This window comes from Scyliorhinus canicula, chromosome 17, assembly GCF_902713615.1.
Source record: "Scyliorhinus canicula chromosome 17, sScyCan1.1, whole genome shotgun sequence".
Lineage (NCBI taxonomy): Eukaryota > Metazoa > Chordata > Chondrichthyes > Carcharhiniformes > Scyliorhinidae > Scyliorhinus > Scyliorhinus canicula.
The window spans coordinates 120,826,475-120,850,394 of NC_052162.1; the positions used below are offsets into that span (position 1 = coordinate 120,826,475).

The 23,920-nt window shown below is 46.8% G+C and overlaps 2 protein-coding genes across 2 annotated transcripts in view; both read right to left on the minus strand.

Moving 5' to 3' along the window:
- Positions 1-23,920, minus strand: part of LOC119951774 (zinc finger protein 229-like) — a 711,453-nt gene that overhangs the window by 315,248 nt on the left and 372,285 nt on the right. The window lies entirely within an intron of this gene.
- Positions 9,209-12,630, minus strand: LOC119951570 (gastrula zinc finger protein xLCGF3.1-like). Its single transcript, XM_038774757.1, has 3 exons — positions 12,510-12,630; positions 10,055-11,344; positions 9,209-9,214 (listed from the first exon to the last, which is right to left on the minus strand). Exons 2-3 carry the CDS (start codon positions 11,000-11,002, stop codon positions 9,209-9,211), a joined length of 954 nt encoding a protein of 317 aa, XP_038630685.1. The 5' UTR covers positions 11,003-11,344; positions 12,510-12,630.

A 23,920-nucleotide genomic window follows, 5' to 3' on the forward strand; every position in this document is an offset into this window, starting at 1 on the left:
TACACAGCGCCAGGGTTCCAGGTTCGATTCCCGGCTTGTGTCACTGTCTGTGTGGAGTCTGCACGTCATCCCCGTGTCTGTGTGTGTTTTATCCTGGTGCTCCCACAAGTCCCAAAAGACGTGCTGTTAGGTAAATCGGACAGTCTGAATTCTCTCTCAGTGTTAATGTAAGTCTACTTGTGACACTAATAAAGATTATTATGAACATCTATGGTGGGGAAACTGCTGGAATGTATAATTAGGGATGGGGTAACTGAATACTTTGAAAAACTTTGTTTGATCAGGGACAGCCAGCCTGACTTATTTACTGATTTTTTTGAGGAGGTGACTAAGGTAGAGGGCAGGGGAATGTCTAGGGATGTTATTTATATGGACTCCCAGAAGGCATCTGATAAAGTCCCACACAAAAGACTGTTAGCTGAGGTGGAAGCCCTCGGAGTTGAGGGCAATTTATTGACACGGTTAAGAAATTGGATGAGTGGCAGGAGAGTGTGGGGATATGGGTATTTAATAAGATATAATGAAGAATATAACATCGAGTTGTAGAGAAAACAAAACTTATTTTATTTAACATTAACTATATACACAGCTCCAGTTGCTGAGTTAGGAGAGATTACTCAGATTTGACCTGTTGCACTTTTGAGGATTAAATTCAATTTGCCATTGTTCTGCCATCTAACCAGCCCGTCTGTATCATCCTGTAATCTGAGGCGTTCCTCACCATTTCCCACACCCCCAATTTTTGTGTCATCTGCAAACTTATCATATCTCCAACATTCACATCCAGATCATTGATGTACGCTCCGAACGTGGAACCAACACCGATCGCTGCGGAACACCACTGGCCACAGGCTTCCAGTCACAAAGACAATCTTTGACCATCACCCTCTGCCTGCTGCCAGGAAGCCAATTTTGGTATCAATTTGCCCTGGATCCCATCTTGACCAGTCCCCCATGTGAGACCTCATCACAAATCTTACTGAAGTCTATATGGGCTACATGTGGGCAGCATGGAAGCACAGTGGGTAGCACTGTTGCTCCACCGTTCCATGTTCGATTCCTGGCTTGGGTCACTGTCAGTGTGGAGTCTGCACGTTCTCCCCATGTCTGCGTGGGTTTCTTCCTGGTGCTCTGTGTTCCTCCCACAGGTCCCAAAAGATGTGCTTGTTGGATGAATTGGACATTCTGAATTCTCCCTCCATGTACCCAAACAGGCACCAAAATGTGGTGACTAGGGGATTTTCACAGTAACTTCGTTGCAGTTATTTTTTTCCAATTCAGGGGCAATTTAGCGTAGCCAATCCACCTACCCTGCACATCTTTGGGTTGTGGGGGTGAAGCCCACGCAAACAGGGGGAGAATGTGCAAACTCCGCACGGACAGTGATCCAGAGCCGGGATCAAACCTGGGACCACAGCGTCGTGAGTCTGCAGGGCTAACCCACTGCTCCACCGTGCTACCCTGCAATGTTAATGTAAGCCTACTGTGACAAAAGATATTATCAACTGCACTACCCTCAACTATACACCTAGTCACCTCCTCGGAATTCAAATGAAATTGAATCCACAGAATCTTTCTGTACCGACGCTCCGATACAGCATGCTACCCAGGTCCATTGCCCCTTAAACCAACCTACCTTTTGGACACTAAAGGGCAATTGTTCATGGCCAATCCACCTAAACTGCACATCTTTGGACTGTGGGAGGAAACTGGAGCACCCGTGGAAATCCAAGCACACACAGGGGGAGAATGAGCAAACTCCACACAGTGCAGACCATAGATCTCTTCCTTTCCAACCCCCCCCACCCTCTTCCAACTGAGAATGAGACACATCAATTTAATGGGGAGAAAAGGAAGTGTTTTACTTACAGAGGTTAGAGGAAGTTTTAGTTTGTGTGAAGCTGGAGGAGCAGGAGATTTGCTGGGCAGACAGTGAAGAAGTTTCGTGCAGACAGTGACACAGGCCCCAGACTCTGATTGGCTGGAGGATCAGCGCCTGCCCGGTCTTCCACATGTTCCTATTGGCCAATCTCCCTCACGGAGACAATGAGGGGGCGGGTCTCAGCCCACGTGGGGGTGGGTGGGTATTTGACCTCCCGTCGCTGAGCTGTTGTCCAATCCGCAGTATTTTGTTTCTGTGACCAAGGGTATTGCTCCCAATGGGAGACTGTGTGCTGGGAACGCCCATCTGAGTCATTGTGACGTCCCATGGAGTTCTGCCTGAATTATTCTGCTCCGCGGTGACGTTTCCGGGTTCCAGTGCGCAGGCTCGGCGGGCACTCACGGGGGCATGCCCCATCCGTCGTTCCCGCCCTCTGCAGACAAGGATTCCAGGCAACCGGCTAACCCTTCCGGCCAGAGCGAGGAGCCGCTCGGTGATCTCCATCTCCGCCGAGCCCGGGACTGCGCATGTCCAAGGGAAATAGTGAACTGCGCATTGCAGAGGAGAGCCCACCCTCTGACCTTCCTGTTCAGGTGTTCGCCAATGAGAAACTGGGAGGACCGGAAGGACTCTGGTGCCTTAGCCAATCAGAGCGCAGACTGTGTGTGAATTACAATTGAGCTTCACACACACTGAAACTTCCTCCTGTCTCCAACATCTGTGAGAAAAACACTTTATTTTCTCCCCTTTCCATTTATTTTCTAATTCCGACCTTCAGTAGGGGCCGGTGTAGCTCACTGAGCTAAATCACTGGCTTTTAAAGCAGGCCAGCAGCACTGTTCGATTCCCGTACCAGCCTCCCCGGACAGGTGCCGGAATGTGGCGCCTAGGGGCTTTTCACAGTAACTTCATTGAAGCCTACTCGTGACAATAAGCGATTTTCAGTTGGTCACTTGCAACAACTGAAGGGAAAGGAAGTGAATCCAGGGAGGGTGCAGGCTCTGCAAAGGTTGGCCAATGTCTCTCTCTCTTAAAGACATTGACATCCTTTGCTCCCTCAGCTTGACACATTTCTTTGTCTGGCTAAAAGGATGGTCTCTTTCCTAATGTTAACAATTAAAGGGCTGGTTTCCCCCAGAGATGGCTGACCATTAAGGAAACAATAAATTAATATCGGAGGGTTGTTAATCTCTGGAATTCTTTTCCCACAGGAACCAGTGGCGTCTCGGGGTCATAGAATATATTCAAGGATGAATTAGACAGAATTATGTTTTTGAATTTAAAGTGCCCAGTCTATTTTTTCAATCGAGGTCCTCTCTCCCTTGGACATGTGCAGTTCCGGTCACCCACTCGCCCGTGTGGTGGATAGAGCAGTTTCTTGAGCACAGAGGGATTGTGGGAGCTGCGGCCACCATTACTTCTCCGGAGCCCAGTCTCCAACCTCCTGGGACTGGGATGAAAAGTGAGGGGGTGGACATCTTTGGGTTGTGGGGATGAGACCGATGCAGACACGGGGATTTTGTGCAAACTCCACACAGATCGAACCTGAGTCCTCAGCGCTGTGAAACTAGACAGATTTCTGATTGACGAGGGAGTTGAGGGTCACAGGGAACAGGTAGGAAAATGGACTGAAAGTTAAGGTGAGGAGTGAATTCTTCACTTGAGGATGTGGTGAAGCTTTGGACTTCTCTACTCCAGAGGACTGTGGAGCCTCAGTCATCAAGTATTTTCCAGATCGAGTTGATAGGTTTTGAGATGTTGAAGTCACCAAGGGATATGGGGGTAGTGTGGGGAAATGGTGCTGAGGTAGATCGGCCATTGGGCTCATTACAGGGTTGAGCAAGTTTAATGGGCCAAATGGCTGACTGCAGCTCCTATTTGTTATGATCTCTGTGTCCAGGACAGGAAACCGTGAGCATGAATCTGTCAATCAGCCTGAATCAGCACCTTCAGGCGAATTGGGTGGGTGAATATTAGATACAGCAGAGTGAGAATGGAGGGAGAGTGTGTGAGATGGAGTTTTCAGCGTTTTGGGAATGAGAGGAAAGAATGTTCCAAAGGAACTAGAAATATCTGTTCTGAATTTCTATCCTGTACGGACAGTGATATATTTTGTAAATTGTTTTAACAGGAGATTCGAAGAGGACGAATTACAGACAGAAATCTAACACATGTTGTCTGGATCTGACAGTCCCTCAATTCCTTGGTACCTGAATATCATTGGCCTTCGAATCTCGAAGGAGAAATGCTGGTCTTATCTGTCAACTTCAAGAGATTTTAAAGATCAGTGTGACTGGAAAAGCACCGAGACACACACACACACCCGAGTGGGAGTGTTCCAGAGCACTGACTGTGGAAAGAGCTTTAACCAGTTACACAGCCTGAAAAAACATCACACCATTCACAGCAAGGTGAGACCGTACACGTGTTGTGTGTGTGGGTAAGGCTTCCATTGTCTCAACTAGGGAGACACAAGGAGACCCAAAACATGGAGAAACAGTGGAAATGCCGGGGCAGTGGTAAGGGATTCAAAGCCCCATCTGCACTGGAAGCTCATCGGCACATTCACACTGGGAGAGGCCATTCAGCTGCTCTCAGTGTGGGAAAGGATTCTGTCAGTCATTCACACTACAAACACACCAGAGAGTTCACACTGGGGAGAGGCCGTTGAACTGCTCTGTGTGGGAAGAGATTCAATCAATCAGCCAGCCTGACATCCCACCAGCTGTTCACATGGAGGAGAAGCCGTTCACCTGCTCTGTGTGGGAAGGGATTCAGTGTTTCCTCGTACCTGCTGAGACACCAACAAGTTCACAAGTGATTACATGGGTTGGATTCTGATTATTGTTTCTGCTCTCAATTACACCCAGGACTGCATTTCGTTCATTCTGACACTTGGTGAAGTGGGAGGGTTGGAGGGTTTATTTCTGCTGGACTGGCTGGTCTCACGACTTTGCCTCCAGTGAACTCCAGTAACAAGAAAAATTAAAGATTCCATTTGGTCAAAGGAAGAGGCTCATTGATAGATTACAGATTTATTGCTTCACTGATTTATTGGTAACCTTTAAGAATTTATGCAGTATAATTCTTAAATTCAGTATATAGACAGACGGAAAGGGGAATATCCACAGGGCAAAGTCATTGTTTCAGATAAAAATATGAGAATTGCTGTACAGCAACTTAATGTCAGAATCTGACACTGTTTCACAAAAAGTTGCACAAGAGCCCTCGTAATGAATAAACCATTGTTCTACAAATAGATCTAGTAATGAAGAAGTATTGCAGCCTTAGCAACAGAAACATTTACCAACAAGCAAGATTAATGCAGAACATATTATCTTCAGAGGATTGGTACACGTGGCGGGAGCATGTAGACATTTAATTAATTTGATAGACATGAATGAATCTTAAGTAATGACCAATGCCTGGATAACAAATCATGTTCCAAGTGACAGAGAGTTTTTTTCAATAAATCAGGAATTCTCAGCTGAGAATTTGAAACCAATAAGGGGTTAGACCATTGAGAAGAATTTATTTAAGAATAAAGTTTCATGATTAAAGTTTGTTCTGTATTCATGCTTTAAGAAATTCTGAACCATCTATTGATTTCCTTATGTTTTCGTTCAACTCTCATTATTTTTATGATTTGATGTTTTATTTGATCTAAGTTTTGATTAATTTTTATGTAAGAGAATCAAAGTGGATAATTAGCAATAAAGTTGTAATTTTGGTCACCTCCAATCAACCAGATCTTGGGCTGTTATTTGAAGATAAAATAAGAGATCTTATCACCCATAAAATGGCCAAAATAAGTGTAACTCTGAGGATTGGAAACTTGTCTTAGAATTCAGCGAAGGAGGATCAAGAAAGTCATGAACAAAAAATTGAATATGAGAGCAAACTGGCTCAAAACATTAAAAAAACTACAGGAAAAGCTCCGATAGGAATGTGAAAAGGAAAAGATTTGCAAAGACCAATGTGGGTCCATTCCAGGCAGAGATAGAAGAGTTTACAATGGGGTACAATGAAATGGCAGAGAAACTAGCCGGAATGTGGCGACTAGGGGCTTTTCACAGTAACTTCATTTGAAGCCTACTCGTGACAATAACCGATTTTCATTTCATTTCATGGAGGACATGAAATTGTCCCAAAGACACGGGAACCAACGGATGAGTGAGCACGAGGAACTGAAGGAGATTAGTATTAGTGAAAAGGTAGTATTGGAGAAATGAATGTGGTTCAAAGTTAATAAATCCCCAAAAGCTGATGCTCTACATCCCAGAGTGTTGAAAGGGGTGACTGTAGAGATTGTGGATACATTGGTGATCATCTTTCAAAATTCCATAGATTCTGGAATGGTTCCTGCAGATTAGAAGGTGGTAAATGCAACTCCACAACTGAAGGAAGGAGAGAGAAAATGGGGAGCCACAGATTCATTAGCCTGGCAGCAGTCGGAGGGAAAATGCTATAATTTATTATAAAGGTTGCGATAACAAACAAATTAGGAGCAGGAGTAGGACACTCGGCCCCTCGAGCCTGCTCCACCATTCAATATGTTGCCGGCTGATCTGATTGTAACCTCAACTCCACATTCCCGCTGTCCCCCCGATAACCTTTCACCCACTTGTTTATCCAGAATCTATCCAGCTCCGCCTTGAAAATATTCAAAGTCTCTGCTTCCACTGTCCTTTGAGGAAGAGAGTTCCAAAGATTCACAACCCTCAGAGAAAAAAGTTCTCCTCTGCCTTAAATGGGCACGTTATTACTTTTAAAGTGACTCCAATTTCTAGATTCTCCCACAAGAGGAAACATCCTTTCCACATCCACCCTGTCAAGCCCCCTCAAGATCTTGTATGGTTCAATCAAGTCACCTAAACTCCATCGGACGCAAGCCCAGCCTGTCCAATCATTCCTCAAAAGACCAGCCTCCAGTTCCAGGTACGAGTCCAGTAAACCTTCTCTGAACTGCTTCCAACACATTGACATCATTCCTTAAATGAGAGCAATACTGTACACAGTGCTCCAGATGTGGTCTCACCAATGTCCTGTATAACTGAAGCATAACCTCCCTACTTTTGTATTCAATTCCCCTCACAATAAACAATAACATTCTATTAGCTTTCCTAATTACTTGCTGTACCTGTATACTCGCCTTTTGTGATTCATGCTCTTGGACAACCAGATCCCTCTGAGTCTCAGAGTTCTGCAATCTCTCACCATTTAGATAATAAGCTTTTTTATTTTTCTGGCCAACATGGACAATTTGACATTTTCTCACATTGTCTATTTGGCAGAACTTATTCCACTCACTTAACTGATCTATATCACTTTGTAACCTCCTTATGTCCTCTTCACAATTTACTTTCCCACCTATCTTTATATCATCAGAGCAGGAGTTGGCCATTCAGCCCATCGAGCCTGCTCCACCATTCAATACGATCATGGCTGATCATCCACTTCAATGCCTTTTCCCCCACACTATCCCCATATCCCTTTGTGTTATTGGGATTTAGAAATCTGTCAGTTGGGTGGCACAGTGGTTAGCACTGTTGCCTCATGGCACCAAGAACCAAGTTCGATCCTGGCCCCGGGTCACTGTCCGTGTGGAGTTTGCACATTCTCCTCGTGTCTTGTGGGTCTCACCCCCACAACCCAATTGGATGTGTAGCTGAGCTGAATTGGCCTCGCTACACTGCCCCTTAATTGGAAAAAAATAATTGGGTACTCTTAAATTTATTAAACAAAAAAAAAAGAAATCTGTCAGTCTCTGCTTTAAAAACACACAGTGACTGAGCTCCCACAGCCCTCTGGGGTAGAGAATTCCAAAGATTCACAACCCTCTGAGCAAAGAAATGTCTCCTCCGAGACCGGTCCTAAGTGGCTTCACCCTTATTTTGAAATTGTGTCCCCTGGTTCCAGACTCTCCAACCAGGGGAAACATCTCACCTGCACCCACCCTGTCTATTCCTTTTTGGATTTTGTAAGTTTCAATGAAATCCCCTCTCATTCCTTGAAACTCTCGAGAAAAGAGACCTAGTTTCCCCAATCTCTCTTCATAGGACAGTCCTGCCAAACCCGGAACAAGTCTGGTGAAACTTTGTTGCTGTTCCTCTGTGGCAATACCTTTCCTAAGGTAAGGGGAGTAAAACTGCACACAGTACTCCAGCTGTGGTCTAAGCATTTCATAATGATCGATGCCAAGGCCACCGGATGGTGTTCATTGAGGCACGTTGCCTGGTTCTTCTTTGGCACCGGTATGATGGTGGTCTTCTTGAAGCAGGAGGGAACCTCGGAACGGAGTGGGGAGAGGTTGAGGATGTCCGTGAACACACCTGCCAGTTGGTCCGCGCAGGATCTGAGTGCACGACCAGGGATCCCGTCAGGACCTGTTGCTTTCCGAGGGTTCACTTTCAAGAAGGCCGATCTGACTTTGGAGGCTGTGACGGTGGGTATGGGTGTGCCCAAGGCTGCTGGGGCAGATGACAACGGTTTTTTGGTTTCCTGCTTGAAATAAGCATCAAATGAATTGAGTTCATCGGGGAGGGCTGCGCTGTTACCATAGATTCTACTCGGCTTTGATTTTTTTAGGCCATTATGTTGTTTAAGCCTTGCCACAATCGATGCGAATCCATGATTCTAGCTTCGTCTGCAATTGTCTCTTGGCATCCCTGTTGGTTTTGCAGAGGTCGTACCTAGATTTTTTTGTCTAGGTCAGGATCGCCTCTCTTGAACTCCTCACACCTGGCCTTCAGCAGGAAGTGAATGTGCCGATTAAACCACGGTTTCTGGTTGGGTAATGTACGTACTACCTTCTTTGACACACAATCTTCTACACACTTGCTGATGAAGTCTGTGATGGTGCTGGCAAACTCGTTTAGGTTGGCTGCCGAATTCTTGAATATGGACCAGTCCACTGACTCCAAGCAGTCGCGTAGGAGCACTTCTGTTGCCTCAGACCAGCATTTGTACGACCTTCTTAAACGGATTCTACCGCTTAAGTTTCTGCTTGTATGCCAGGAGAAGGAGCGCCATCATGTGGTCCGATTTTCCGAAGTGCAGTCAGGGGATGGGTTGAGAGGTGCCCTTGATGTTTGTGTAGCAGTGGTCAAGGATATTGGGGCCCCTGTTGGGACAGGAGATGTGTTGGTGGAATTTTGGCTGTACACTCTTGAGGCCTGGTTAAAGTCCCCGGCCACGATGAATTATGCCTCCGGGTGCTTCACAGTCAGGTATTCCAGGTCCGGGAAGCAGTAGTTTGCCAGGGTCGCCATGACCGAGTACCAGGAGGTGTTGACGAGGAGGCAAATCCCTCCACCCACTCCAGGTTCAGTCCTGGATGTGATTAATAACAGGAATAACAACAGAATCTAACCAGTCATCACTTGTGAACCCTTTGGTGTCTCAGCATGTTGGATGACTGAGTGAATCCCTTCCCACAGTGAGAGCAGGTGAATGGCTTCTTTCCAGTGTGGACTCGCTGGTGTGTCAACAGGGCAGATGAATCACGAAATCTCCTTCCCCAATCAGAGCAGATGAATCAAGTGTGAACTCTCTGCAATGTGGATGATGTTTGAAACCTCGTTGTGCAGTGAGAGCAGCTGAACGGTCTCTCCTCAGTGTGAATGCGCTGGTGGGACATCAGTACCTGAGAGCTTTTAAACCCACTCCCACAGTCAGAGTATTTAAAGGGTCTCTCATTGGTGTGAGTGACATTGTGGCTCAGCAAGTGATGACCGAGTGAATCTTTTCCCAGTCGGAGAGGTGAACGGGCTCTCCCCGGTGTGACCTCGCTTGTGTTACATCAGGTTGGATGAGGTTCTAAAGCTCTTTGTGCAGTGAGAGCAGCTGAACGGTCTCTCCTCAGAGTGAATGCGCTGGTGGGACATTAGTAGCTGAGAGCTTTTGAAACCCCTCCTGCAGTCAGAGCATTTAAAGGACCTGCTCTTGGTGTGAGTGACATTGTGTTTCCGCAGGCTGGATAATTGAGTGAATCCCATATCACACAGTGCAGATGAATGGCCTCTCCCCGGTGTGAAGTCGATGGTGTGCCTGCAGGTGGGGTAACCGAGTGAATCCGTTATCACACACAGAGCAGATGAACGGCTTCTCCCCAGTGTGAACTCGCTGGTGTGTCTGCAAGTGGGGTAACTGAGTGAATCCCTTATCACACACAGTGCAGATGAACGGCTTCTCCCTGGTGTGTACTCGCTTGTGTGTCTGCAGGTTGGATAACCGACTGAATCCCTTATCACACACAGAACAGATGAACGGCTTCTCCCCGGTGTGAACTCGCTGGTGTGTCTGCAGGTTGGATAACCGACTGAATCCCTTATCACACACAGAACAGATGAACGGCTTCTCCCCGGTGTGAACTCGCTGGTGTGTCTGCAGGTGGTGTAACTGAGTGAATCCCTTATCACACACAGTGCAGATGAACGGCCTCTCCTCGGTGTGAACTCGTTCGTGTCTCCGCAGGCTGCCAATATCAGTGAATCCCTTTTCACACTGAGAGCAGGTGAATGGCCTCTCTCCAGTGTGAACTCGTTCGTGTCTCCGCAGGGTGCCAATGTCAGTGAATCCCTTTTCACACTGAGCGCAGGTGAAAGGCCTCTCCCCGGTGTGAACTCGCTGGTGTGTCTGCAGGTGGGATAACCGAGTGAATCCCTTCCCACAGTCAGAGCAGGTGAACGGCCGCTCCCCAGTGTGAACTCGTTCGTGTCTCCGCAGGTTGCCAATGTCAGTGAATCCCTTTTCACACTGAGAGCAGGTGAACGGCCTCTCCCCAGTGTGAACTCGTTCGTGTCTCCGCAGGCTGCCAATGTCAGTGAATCCCTTTTCACACTGAGAGCAGGTGAAAGGCCTCTCCCCAGTGTGAACTCGTTCGTGTCTCCGCAGGCTGCCAATGTCAGTGAATCCCTTTTCACACTGAGAGCAGGTGAACGGCCTCTCTCCAGTGTGACTGCGTTGATGCCTTGCCAGCTCGTATGGGGCTGTGAATCCCATCCCACACACAGAACAGGTGAACGGCCTCTCTCCAGTGTGACTGCGTTGATGCCTTTCCAGTCCGTAAGGACCTTTGAATCCCTTCCCACAATCCTCACATTTCCATGGTTTCTCCATGGTCCAGGTGATCTTGCGTCTCACCACGTTGGACGATCAGTTGAAGCCTCGTCCACACACAGGACACCTATACAGTCTTTCTCTGCTGTGAATGGTATAGCATTTTTTCAGGCTCTGTCACTGGTTAAAGCTCTTTCCACAGTCAGTGCTCTGTAACAGTCTCACACGGGTGTGTGCGTGTCTCAGTGCTTTTCCAGACACACTGATGTTTAAAATATCTTGAAGCAGACAGAATAGACACACATTTCTCCTTCTAGACTCAAAGGCCGATGATTGCAAGAATTGAGTGACTCATAAATTTAGTTTGAGATATCGGCCTCAAACTCCTCTCGTTCGAACTTCCTGCAAACAGATTTTACAATAGTAATCATTGTCAGTACAGGATAGAAACACAGAACAGACAATTCTAGTTTCTATCGAACATTCTTTCCTCTCTCTTCCCTAAATTTCCATCCCACACACTCTCTCTCCAGTCTCACTATGCTGTATCTAATATTCACCCTCCCAATTCTCCTGAAGGTGCTGATTCAGGCTGATTGACAGATCCATGCTCACTTCTTCCTGTCCTAGGTTAATCCCAGAGCTGAAGGGGTTGGATTATGAGGAGAGGTTGAGTAGACTGGGACTGTACTCGTTGGAATTTAGAAGGATGAGGGGGGATCTTATAGAAACATTTAAAATTATGAAGGGAATAGATAGGATAGATGCGGGCAGGTTGTTTCCACTGGCGGGTGACAGAACTAGGGGGCATAGCCTCAAAATAAGGGGAAGTAGATTTAGGACTGAGTTTAGGAGGAACTTCTTCACCCAAAGGGTTGTGAATCTATGGAATTCCTTGCTGCAGTTGAATTCCAGTGAAGCAGTTGAGGCTCCTTCATTACATGTTTTTAAGGTAAAGATAGATAGTTTTTTGAAGAATAAAGGGATTAAGGGTGTTCGGGCCGGAAAGTGGAGCTGAGTCCACAAAAGATCAGCCATGATCTAATTGAATGGCGGAGCAGGCTCGAGGGGCCAGATGGCCTACTCCTGCTCCTAGTTCTTATGTTCTTATGTTAGAACATAGAACAGTACAGCACAGAACAGGCCCTTCGGCCCTCAATGTTGTGCCGAACAATGATCACCCTACTCAAACCCACGTAACCCGCATACCTGTAACCCAACAATCCCCCCATTAACCTTACACTACGGGCAATTTAGCATGGCCAATCCACCTAACCCGCACATCTTTGGACTGTGGGAGGAAACCGGAGCACCCGGAGGAAACCCACACACACGGGGAGGACGTGCAGACTCCACACAGACAGTGACCCAGCTGGGAATCGAACCTGGGACCCTGGAGCTGTGAAGCATTGATGCTAACCACCATGCTACCGTGAGGCCCCATGTTCTTTTGGACACAGGAATATCTGGATTCACTTACTTTCCCTTCAGTTGCTGCAAGTGACCAATTGAAGGTGTGAATGAGAAAACAAATGGAAAGAGGGAGAAAATAAAGTGTTTTACTCACAGATGTTGGAGACAGGAGGAAGATTTCAGTCTGTGTGCAACTCAAGCTCACTTAGAGTTGGAGAAACAACAGCTTTGCTCGGTACAAACCTCCATGTCCAGCTTCCGCATCGAGACAATGGAGGAGCTCTGATTGGCGGAGAAACAGAGTCCTTCCGGTCCTCCAATCTTCCCATTGGGCACAAGTCAGCTGCAAAATCAGCGGGAATGAACTCACCCTGCACATGCGTACATTCCCCTCTCCCCGAGACATGCGCAGTACTGGGTTAGGGGGAGGGGCTTCTCGCTCTGGCCGGAGCTGTCAGCCGGTTGCCTGGAAACCGTCTTGACGATATGCTGGCGGAGGGGGAAACAAAGGGTGGGGGCCGTGTCCGCGCAAATGCAGAGACGTCACTGCGGAACGGATTTATTCCTCTTGGCTGATTTAGAGGACGAGTTCCATTGTGATATCACAATGTGGAGGTTGGACAATGAGTTTCAGACGAAAACTTCCTCCTCTGGGCAACATCTGGGAGCAAATCAATGTCTCCCCCTTTCAGAAGGTCATAAGATATAGGAGCAGAGTTAGGCCATTTGGCCCATCGAGTCTGCTCTGCCATTCTATCATGGCTGTTTTCATTCTGGCTTTAATTCCACCGTACTGCCAGTTCTCCATTACCCTTCAACCCATTACCAATTAAAAATCTGCCTTCTATAAATCTGGATTTTGCTCTTTACAGAAATTGTGCGACATTGATGGAAGTTTGCCAACTGGAGCATTATTCTCAGTTAAATTCAGCCCTCAGCTCCGTCGCGGCCTGTCATTGACATGAGCAATAGAGACACAGAAAGGTGCCCGAGTCTCAAATGGGAATTCAAAACTTGTGACTTGAAACCAACATCTCAACATTTGTCAGTCAAATCCATGTTATTTATACTGGGGTTTTTATTATTACATTTGGGCACTGGAGGCAAAGGGTGGGGGTTTTAAAGGGTAACTTTCTCTTTCTAACTTTGCATTGTCTATAGTGCCAGCCGTGGCTCAGTGGGCTGTTCTCTCATCTCTGAATCAGAAGATTATGGGTTCAAGTCTCAGTCCTGCTCCTCGCAGCATTGAGGGAGTGCTGCACTGTCAGAACAGCCTTCTTTCAAATAAGATGTTAAACTGAGGCCCTGTCTGTCCCTATCAGGTGGATGTTAAAGTTCCCACAGCCACTATTTTGAAGAAGAGCAGGAGAGTTACCCACGTGTCCTGGTTAATATTTTAAATATTTATCCCTCAGTCAACATCACTAAATCATCATCTGCTCATTATCACATTGCTGTGTGTGGGATCTTGCTGTGTGTAAACTGATTGCCGCATTTCCTACATTACAAAAGTGATGACGCTTCAAAAGTACTTCATTGGCTGTGAAGCACTTTGGGACGCCCTGTGGTTGTGAAAGGTGCGATAGAAATGCAAGGTTTTCAATGGAAGATATTGATCTTGTTATCGAGAACATAATTGATTTCAGCCACCCCCAACTTACCATTTAATAAATTCATTTTAGGTTGGACAGCACTTGAATAAATTAAGACAAAGGCAGAATTCTCTGGATAGTAAATTCAAAAATAAGTTTATGAAAAGAAAAAGGTTTACTGAACTTTAAGGCACTGACTTTTCCAACTTCATCTGGGTGATCAGTCTGTGGAAGCGTAACCCTCTCTGGCTCCTTCTTTGACAGTAATTCTTGTGGAATTAAGCCTCGGGAGTCTGGCTCCTTCTTTGACAGTAATTTCCTTGGAACTCGGCCTCAGGAGTCTTCAGTACTTGGCCAGCAAGGAAGACGTTCGGAACCTCTACTTTTATCCCCAAAGTGACCATTACCTCATAACATGACAATTGGTCAATTTGCTCACCAGATTAATTGAATTGGATCCCCAATTACTGACTCCACCTTCTCTCATTAACTTAGGCAGGAATATAATAGTACTGTTTCATACTATCTTTTTATCTGTTTCTATAGAATCCCTTATTTTACAACATCAAATGATGAGGTTAATCTGACCTTGAAGGTCTCTCTTGTCAGAACATTTATCGTCAAAACACAGTCCTTTTTAAAAAATTGATAAATTTGGACTACCCAACTATTTTTCTCCAATTAAGGGCAATTTTGCGTGGCCAATCCACCTATCCTGCACAATATTTTTGGACTATGGGGGTGTGACACACGCAGATACAGATGGAATGTGTAAACTCCACATGGACAGTGACCCTGGGCCGGAATCTAACCCGGGTTCTCGGCACTGTAAGGCAGCAGCGCTAACCACTGCACCACCATACAGCCCAAAACATTCTTTACATATACAGCAATTAAGCTTTTTCAGAAATTTAGAGTACCCAATTCATTTTTTTCCAATAAAGGGGCAATTTAGCGTGGCCAATCCACCTACCCTGCACATCTTTGGGTTGTGGGAGCGAAACCCACGCGAACATGTAAATGTAAATTGCTTATTGTCATGAGTAGGCTTCAATGAAGTTACTGTGAAAAGCCCCTAGTCGCCACATTCCGCCGCCTGTCCAGGGAGGCTGGTACTGGAATCGAACCGTGCTGCTGGCCTGCTTGGTCTGCTTTAAAAGCCAGCGATTTAGCCGGGTGAGCTAAGCCAGCCCCTGATGGGGAGAATGTGCAAACTGCACATGGACAGTGACCCAGAGCTGGGATTGAACCTGGGACCTCGGCACCATGAGGCAGCAGTGCTAACCACTGTGCCACTCTGCTGCCCTGCTTTTACATTTTTACAGCAAATAAAAATCAGTCATTTACAAGAACTACTGATTCATTCATTGTAACTGAATTAAGGATCAATCATCTGTTACTAATTGGTTGCTAAATAAAACAGTAATCTTTAATATATTTGGTCACTCCAAGGTAAATTGGTTCAAAAAGACAGTTTGGGAAAGACAATAGCTTTATTTCTTACTCATCTTGATTGGATTCAATAAACAGCCTTGTTGAGCCAGACATTGACACAATTTAATGTTCTTTTTCTCATCAAAATTATTGAAGAATTTATTTGTTTCAACAATTAATGCTTGTTAAGTAATGGGTTAAGAGACATTGCAATTAGTTGTCTCATTTATGTTAAGTGTTCAATGATTGTCTCATTTATGTTAAGTGTTCAATGATTGACACTGATATGTAAAGGGGCTTCAGGTGGACTCTAGAGCTTGTGATGATCTGTAGAGTTCTGTGCAGAGTGAGTTTGAACCATTAAAGGTGTGTTGGTGGAAAAGGAGCTGAACTGTTGCCTCTTTGTACCACAGCATCTAGTACATTTTACAATGCTTACTCAGCAGCGTCGAAGCATTCATGTTTATACAGTATTAATTTCTGAAATAAAGATCTCGTCACATGTGAGAGTTTAACGTGGCTTCTCTAGAAATCAACTATTTTCTAATACACCCGATAGGTAAAAGATAGCTATTTAGCGTAAATATTAAGCCCCAGTTTTAAATACCCATTTTCAATTAAGGATTTCAACACTTGTAACCTCAAGTCATCTCAAAACATATAGCTTCAACAGAACATAGAACATAGAACACTACAGCGCAGTACGGGCCCTTCGGCCCTCGATGTTGCGCCAACCTGTGAAACCACCTGAAGCCTATCTGAAACCACCTGAAGTGGTGGCGCTGGACGCAGAGAAAGCGTTTGATAGAGTTGAGTGGGGGTACCTGTGGGAGGTGCTGGAGCGGTTTGGATTTGGGGAGGGATTCATCAAATGGGTGAGGCTGCTCTACGCAGCTCCGATGGTGAGTGTAGTTACGAATGGAAGGAGATCGGAGTACTTTAGGCTCTACCGTGGGACCAGGCAGGGGTGCCCCCTGTCCCCCCTGCTCTTTGCACTGGCAATTGAACCTCTGGCTGTGGCGTTGAGGGAGTCAGGGAGATGGAGGGGTCTGGTGCAGGGTGGGGAGGAACATAGGGTATCGCTGTATGCGGACAACCTGCTCGGACCCAGAGGGGGGAATGCCGGGGGTGATGGAGCTGTTAGCGGAATTTGGGGGCTTCTCAGGCTATAAGCAAAATTTAGGAAAGAGCGAGGTATTTGTGGTGCACCCGGGAGATCAAGAGGGAATTGGGAGGCTCCCTTTTAGGAGGGCAGTGAAGAGTTTCAAGTACCTGGGTGTGCAGATGGCCAGGAGTTGGGGGACTCTCCATAAGCTTAACTTCACCAGAGTAGTGGAGCAGATGGAGGAGGAATTTAAAAGGTGGGACATGGTGCCGCTGTCGTTGGCGGGTAGAGTGCAGGCCGTCAAAATGATGGTTCTCCCGAGGTTCTTGTTCCTCTTCCAGTGCTTGCCCATCTTTATCCCTAGGGCCTTTTTTAAATGGGTGACCAGCAGCATCATGGGCTTTGTTTGGGCGCATGGCACCCTGAGGGTGAAGAGGGTCTTCTTGGAGTGGGGTAGAGATAGGGGGGGGCTGGCGTTGCCCAATCTCTCGGGGTACTACTGGGCGGCCAACGTGTCGATGGTGCGCAAGTGGGTGATGGAGGGGGAGGGGGCAGCATGGAAACGGATGGAGAGGGCATCCTGTGGGGATACAAGCCTGGGGGCCCTGGTAACAGTGCCATGGCCGCTCCCTCCCACGAGGTATACCACAATTCCGGTGGTGGTGGCTACCCTCAAGATTTGGGGGCAGTGGAGGCGACACAGGGGAGAAGTGGGGGGCTCGATGGAGGCTCCGTTAAGGGGGAACCATAGGTTCGTCCCGGGGAACATGGATGGGGGATTTCAGGGTTGGTACAGAGCAGGCATCAGACAGCTGAGGGACCTGTTTATTGATGGGAGGTTTGCGAGTCTGGGGGAGTTGGAGGAGACATTTGGGCTCCCCCCGGGAAACATGTTTAGGTATCTGCAGGTAAAGGCATTTGCTAGACGGCAGGTGGAGGGATTCCCTGCGCTTCCCGCAAGGGGGGTGAGGGACAGGGTGCTTTCAGGGGTCTGGGTCGGAGTGGGGAAGATTTCTGATATCTACAAGGTTATGCAGGAGGTGGAAGAGGCGTCAGTAGAGGAGCTGAAAACTAAGCGGGAGGGGGAACTGGGGGAACAGATCGAAGACGGGACATGGGCTGATGCCCTGGAGAGGGTAAACTCTTCTTCCTCGTGTGCGCGGCTTAGCCTCATTCAACTCAAGGGGCTGCACAGGGCCCACATGACTGGGACGAGGATGAGTAGGTTCTTTGGGGGTGAAGACAGGTGTGTCAGGTGCTCGGGGAGTCCAGCAAACCATGCCCATATGTTCTGGGCATGCCTGGCACTGGAGGAGTTCTGGAAGGGGGTGGCGAGGACGGTGTTGAGGGTGGTGGGATCCAGGATCATGCCAGGATGGGGACTCGCGATTTTTGGGGTTGGGGTGGAGCCGGGAGTGCAGGAGGCGAAAGAGGCCGGTGTGCTGGCCTTTGCGTCCCTAGTAGCCCGGCGAAGGATTTTGCTACAATGGAAGGATGCGAGGCCCCCAAGTGTGGAGACCTGGATCAATGACATGGCGGGCTTTATTAGACTAGAGAAGGTCAAATTCGCCCTCAGAGGATCGGTACAAGGGTTCTTCAGGCGGTGGCAACCTTTCCTCGACTTTCTGGCTCAACGATAGAGTACTGGGACAGTAGCAGCAGCAACCCGGGGAGGGGGGGGGGGGGGGGGAGAGACGATGACTATGTTTGTTCATTTTATTTAAATTTGATTTATTTAATTTTAATTTATGGTTAAGTTCTCTTGTTGGGGTTGGGGGGTGGGGGGGATGGGATACATGCGTTGATACGGTTTGGGGGGTGTTACGGTTGTTATGGGGTAGTTTGTTGCATATTATTGTTTGTTGTTATATTTTTATATTTTCTGTAAAAAATTCCAATAAAAATTATTTAAAAAAAAAGAAAATAAGATTTAAATGATTCTCAATTGTCAACAAATAGAAGCAATAAACGATTCTTGTTTGCACCCGAGAAGGTTTAACTCAAATTTCTACTGGGTTTTAGTGTCGCAAGTGCCACTAAATCCATATGGTAGATCTCTGCAGCTGGCATAGTTCGGCAAAAGTGGGGGAGCCAGCCAGGAAGAAATCAGAAGACTGAAGAAAGACCAGAAGGACGGAAGACCCAAAGAAAAACGGCTAGACTGCGGTAAAAAATATATTTTCACCCATTAAAAGTCTTAAAGCCGCCTCAAGCAGTGCTTCGACCCCTAGAAAGGACCTTTTTACAGACTGTTAATTCAATCGGGTGCTGGTCGTTGAAACTAAAATAAAACGGGACTGAAAGAATAGTCTCGCTCATGTACACAGATACACAAACATAGTTGCCGACCACAAAATTGGATGTAAAGCTGAGTTTATGGCGGACATGACTCCTAAAAGAGATTCAGGACCTTCAAATGGTAGAGAACTACTTCCCACAAAGTCCAAGGGAGGTCGCGCTGTACTGGATGTCTCTATTGATGATATATTGGGTGATCTTAGCTCTTTGATTTGTAGATAATTTGGACTGTCTTAAGTTGCAAGAAAGATTGAATCAAAATATGATATCCCCAAAGGACAGTGGTCCCTTGATAATATCAAGAAGGCAGGGGGGAAAACCACACGCTTAAATAGAGGAAACCGTATGAAATGGTCTTTTGCAGCAATGGAACAGCCCCAAAAACATCAAGAGACAATTGCAAAAACTAAATTCAATCATGACCTTAAGTTCACTAAAGACCAACTAGCAACAGTTGTTGGAGAATCACGAGATGCAAAATCTAAACTTGAACAATGTGATCAGATTAAAACATGATTGGAAAATGAAACCTTTAAAGTTCAATCACAATCATTTCAAATTGATGAACTCCAAAAGAAAGATACTGACTCAGAATCCAAACTTCAACAGTTAATATCAGAAAATGATGGTCTGAAAAGTCAAAATTGCCAGTTACTTGAGGAAAAATGTATTTTGGAAAGTGACATGGACACCATGAAATGTCATAACAAATTACTGACAGACAAATTAACAGCTCAAAAGCCTTCAAATCTGTCTTTAATAAATCAGCTAAACTCTCCAAAGCAAACAGCCACCAACGGGAAGAGTTGAAATGATTTTAACTAAGGCCCAAGATATACCAGTGATATCTAAACCAAATCCTACATTATTGCAAGCTGCTACTGACATGAAAACAATGAATACACTGATTGAAGTTCCACAGGGGGAGTCTGGCAAAATGAACTATCTGTCAAGGACACTTTTACCCCAGAACAAACCGTTTTCTTACTCTGAGACCGACCACGAAATGCTGCTGGCTCCGATCCAAAAGCCTCTCATGGCAGCTTTAATAGACTGTGAGATTTTTAAACAAGAAAAGCCTGTTTGCTTAAGCAACGAGCCTCATGGCAAACAAAGTGTAATACAACTTAAACCATTAAGCACCAAACAGCTTGGAGTTGAAGTGATAAAGAAAACAGCCTGGGTTTTAAACCATTTAAAAGATCTATCAAAAACCCATTTTGTCACTGGTTTAAAATCAGAGCTGTCTGCAGCTTTAAACTTGATCCTACCCAGACCTCAGTCCGAAACGGCCTCTCCTCCTCCGTTACCGACAAATCTGTCCAGAAGAGATATGAAATTCCTTTCTCATGTTGAAGACGGTCATTTTGCGCGTTTCAGATTTCACGATTACAAACTGGTCTCCTCCGATGAAGGCCCGCCTCCTGGCTACATGGATACGCCCCAAGTCACGTATCGCTAAAAGTTGCCACGAACTGTTAACTTGAGAAAACTGTCATTATTTTGAATGTTGCTTAATTAATTTTAAGAAATTAACAAATCTTGTTAGCTGTGCTTCTTTTAACAGAATTGACAAATTTATCTACAGAAAACCAAGTTCATTCAGCGCAAGATTGGTTCAGTCATATATTCAATTGGTTGTGTTTGATTATTTAAAATAAATGTTTAAAGTTAGCTTGATAATTAAAACTTCAGACAATGTGGAAGCTGTTTTTGAGGAAAGTAACTCTGATTAAAAGCAAATCCATGGAGAGAACACATCGTTCTAAGACACTTGATAATGGGAATTTGGCAGCAATCCAACTTTTACTCCCAGTCCATTTGAGTGACATATATAAAAAACGATTAGAGATGCAAATGGCATCATTCCAAGTTACCCACCCACTATACACCCATTTTTGTTTCTGCAGGAACATTAACCCTTTAAACAAGCTTTTGTGCAATACCCAGAAGATGTCAAAGACTTGACAACTCATATTGAATACAAAGTTCAAAAAAAACTTTTTTTATAAACGTTTTTTTGAGATATTTCATTGACATTTCAACAACAAAATCAACAATATACATAACAAGAAAAATATAAACATAGTGCAAATTCCACCTTCCTCACCCACAGGTCTTGCCATTAGTTACCCCCCCCCCCCAAACCTATGCGAACCTAACCCCCTCCCTCCCCTTCTCCCCCCCCCACCCCCCTTTCTGCTGATGATTAGTTCTCTGCAAGGAAGTCGATGAATGGTTGCCACCTCCGGGCGATCACCAGCAGAGAACTTAATTTTCTTGAGACAGAGGAAGCCAGCCATGTTGAAAACCAGGTCTCCGATTTCGGGGGCTTTGCGTCCCTCCATGCCAACAATATACGCTTCCGGGCGACCAGGGAAGCAAAGAACAGAACATCCGCCTCTCTCTCCTCCTAGATTCCCGGATCCTGCGATACCCCAAAAATCGCCACCTCCATACTCATTGCCACCCTCATATTTAATACTGTGGACATGGTGTCGGCAAACCCCTGCCAAAATCCCCTCAGCCTTGGACATGTCCAGAACATATAGACATGATTCGCTGCCCCTCACCCCCGCGGGCATTTCGCACATCTGTCCTCCACCCCATCCGGGCCACTGTCATGTGAGGCCGGTGAACAACCTTCAATTGGATAAGGCTGAGCCTGGCACATGTTGCAGTCGTATTGACCCTTCCTAACGCGTCCACCCAGAGGCCCTCCTCTATCTCTCCCTCCAGCTCCTCCTCCCACTTTTGCTTCAGCTCCTCGGTTTGCATCTCCTCCGAACCCATAAGCTCCCTCTATATGTCTGAGACGCTCCCCTCCCCTATCCATCCTCTAGTAACCACCCTATCCTCGATCCCCCCTTAGCGGCAGGAGTGGGAAGGTTGGTACCTGCTTCCGCAAAACGTCCCATACCTGTAAATATCGGAACACATTTCCCCCAGTCAATACAAACTTCTCCAGCGCCCTCATACGCGGGAAGCTACCTTCCAAGAACAAGTCCCCCATCCTCTCAATCCCCCCGCTCTCTGCCAAATTCGGAACCCCCCGTCCATCCTCCCTGGGGCAAACCGATGGTTGTCACAGATTGGGGACCATATCGATGCCCCCTCTGCTTCCACATGTCTCCTCCACTGCCCCCAAACTCTCAGGGCTGCCACCACCACTGCGCCCCCAGACCTGTGCCCTTAAGTGAAGCCGCTTCCATGCGCACCCACGCTGGCTCCCCCCCCCCCACCCCCACCACCAGCCACCTCCTCACCATGGCTATATTAGTTGCCCAGTAATAGTTGCTGAAATTCGGCAGCGCCAGCCCACAATCCCCCCCGACTCCGCTCGAGCATTGCCCTCTTCACCCATGGGGGCTTGCCCCCCCCCCCCCCACACAAAGCCCACGATAATCTCATTGATCCGCTTAAAAAAGGACCGCGGGATGAAGATGGGGAGGCAATGGAAAATGAAAAGGAACCTCGGGAAAACCATAATTTTTACCGACCACACTACCCACCAGAGACAATGGGAGCGTGTCCCATCTCCGGAAATCCTCCTTCATCTGCTTCACCAACCGGGCCAGGTTCAATTTATGTAGCCTGTCCCAATCCCTCGCCACCTGAATACCCAAGTACGTAAAACTGTCCCCTACCACTCTAATCGGCAGTTCCTCAAGTTGTCTCTCCTGACCTCTCGCCTGAACTACAAACAACTCGCTCTTCCCCATATTAAGCTTGTACCCCGAAAACCTGCCGAATTCCCCTAAGATTCCCATAATTTCCCCCATCCCCACCATTGGTCTGAGACATACATCAGGAGGTCATCTGCATACAGCGAGACTCTGTGCTCCCCCCTCCCCTGGACCAACCCCTTCCAGCCCTCTGAGCAATTGCCAGCGGCTCTATCGCCAGCGCAAACAGCAGTGGGGAGAGGGGACATCCCGGTCTCATCCCCCGGTGCAGCCTGAAATATTCTGAAGTCGTCCTGTTTGTCCGTACACTAGCTACCGGAGCCCGGTACAGCAACCTAACCCAGACAACAAAGCCCCTTCCAAACCTGAACCACTCCAGCACCTCCCATAAGTAATCCCACTCGACCCAGTCCAAGGCTTTTTCCGCGTCCATCGCAACCACCACTTTAACTTCCCTGCCTTCCGGAACTTGTGGGAGGAAACGGGAGCGTCCGGGGGAAACCGACACAGACTCGGGGAGAACATGCAGACTCCACACAGACAGTGACCCAAGCGGGAATCGAACCCTGTTGGTCAGGTATGGTTTCAGCAGACATTGTGTCCCAGGAGCAGGTAGGGTTTGTACTGCTGGGGTAGAGATTATGAGGGGTTTGATGGGGGTGTCTGGGGCATAACTTTGGGAGTTGGGGTGATTGCAGAGGGTTAAAGACAGATCGGAGACAGAGATGGGAAGGTGTTGGGGATGTGTGGTGGTGATCATCAAAAAGGGGTCAGTGATTGAGAAAGGAGGGTCAGTGATCATGTAGGTCAGGGTGGTTATACCATAGGAGCTTCCTGCTGAGGAGGTTCTGTTGCGGCAGGGGCCCAGTCACAAGGTGAGAGAAACAGGTTATCTGGGTGTTTGGGAGAAAGCATTCCGGCTCCTCAAGGCCCATGAGGAGTACTGGAAGGGCAAAGCAGTCCTCGCTTACTTTTAGCTGGTGGCTTTTCAAGGCCCAAGAAACTTATTTGGCCAAGTTTAAATTTTAAATGGAGCCAGAATATGAGTCTGCAACCTCATTAATAAATTAAAATGAGTAACTCACCTCCTAGAACAGATTGGTTAACTTTCACCAAGTTATAGAGTCACAATCGCACAGCAAGAAGTTATTCAGCCCATCAAATCCTTGCTGGGTCTTTGTGGAACAATCCAATAAATCCCAATGTACCTGTTCTATTCCCATAGCCCTGCAAGTTTATTTCCCTTAAATACTGATCCAAAATCCTGTTGAAGTTATTTGTTGTTTCCACTTCTGCCGCATTGCTGAGCAGAGAGTACCAGGTCATTATGGCTCGTTGTGAAAAAACGTTCTTCCTCAAACCGCCGCCTCCCCCCCCCCCCCCCCCCCCCCCCACCCTCACCTGCCGATAGATTTTGCCTTAAGGGCAGAATTTTGCTGTCCAAAATGGG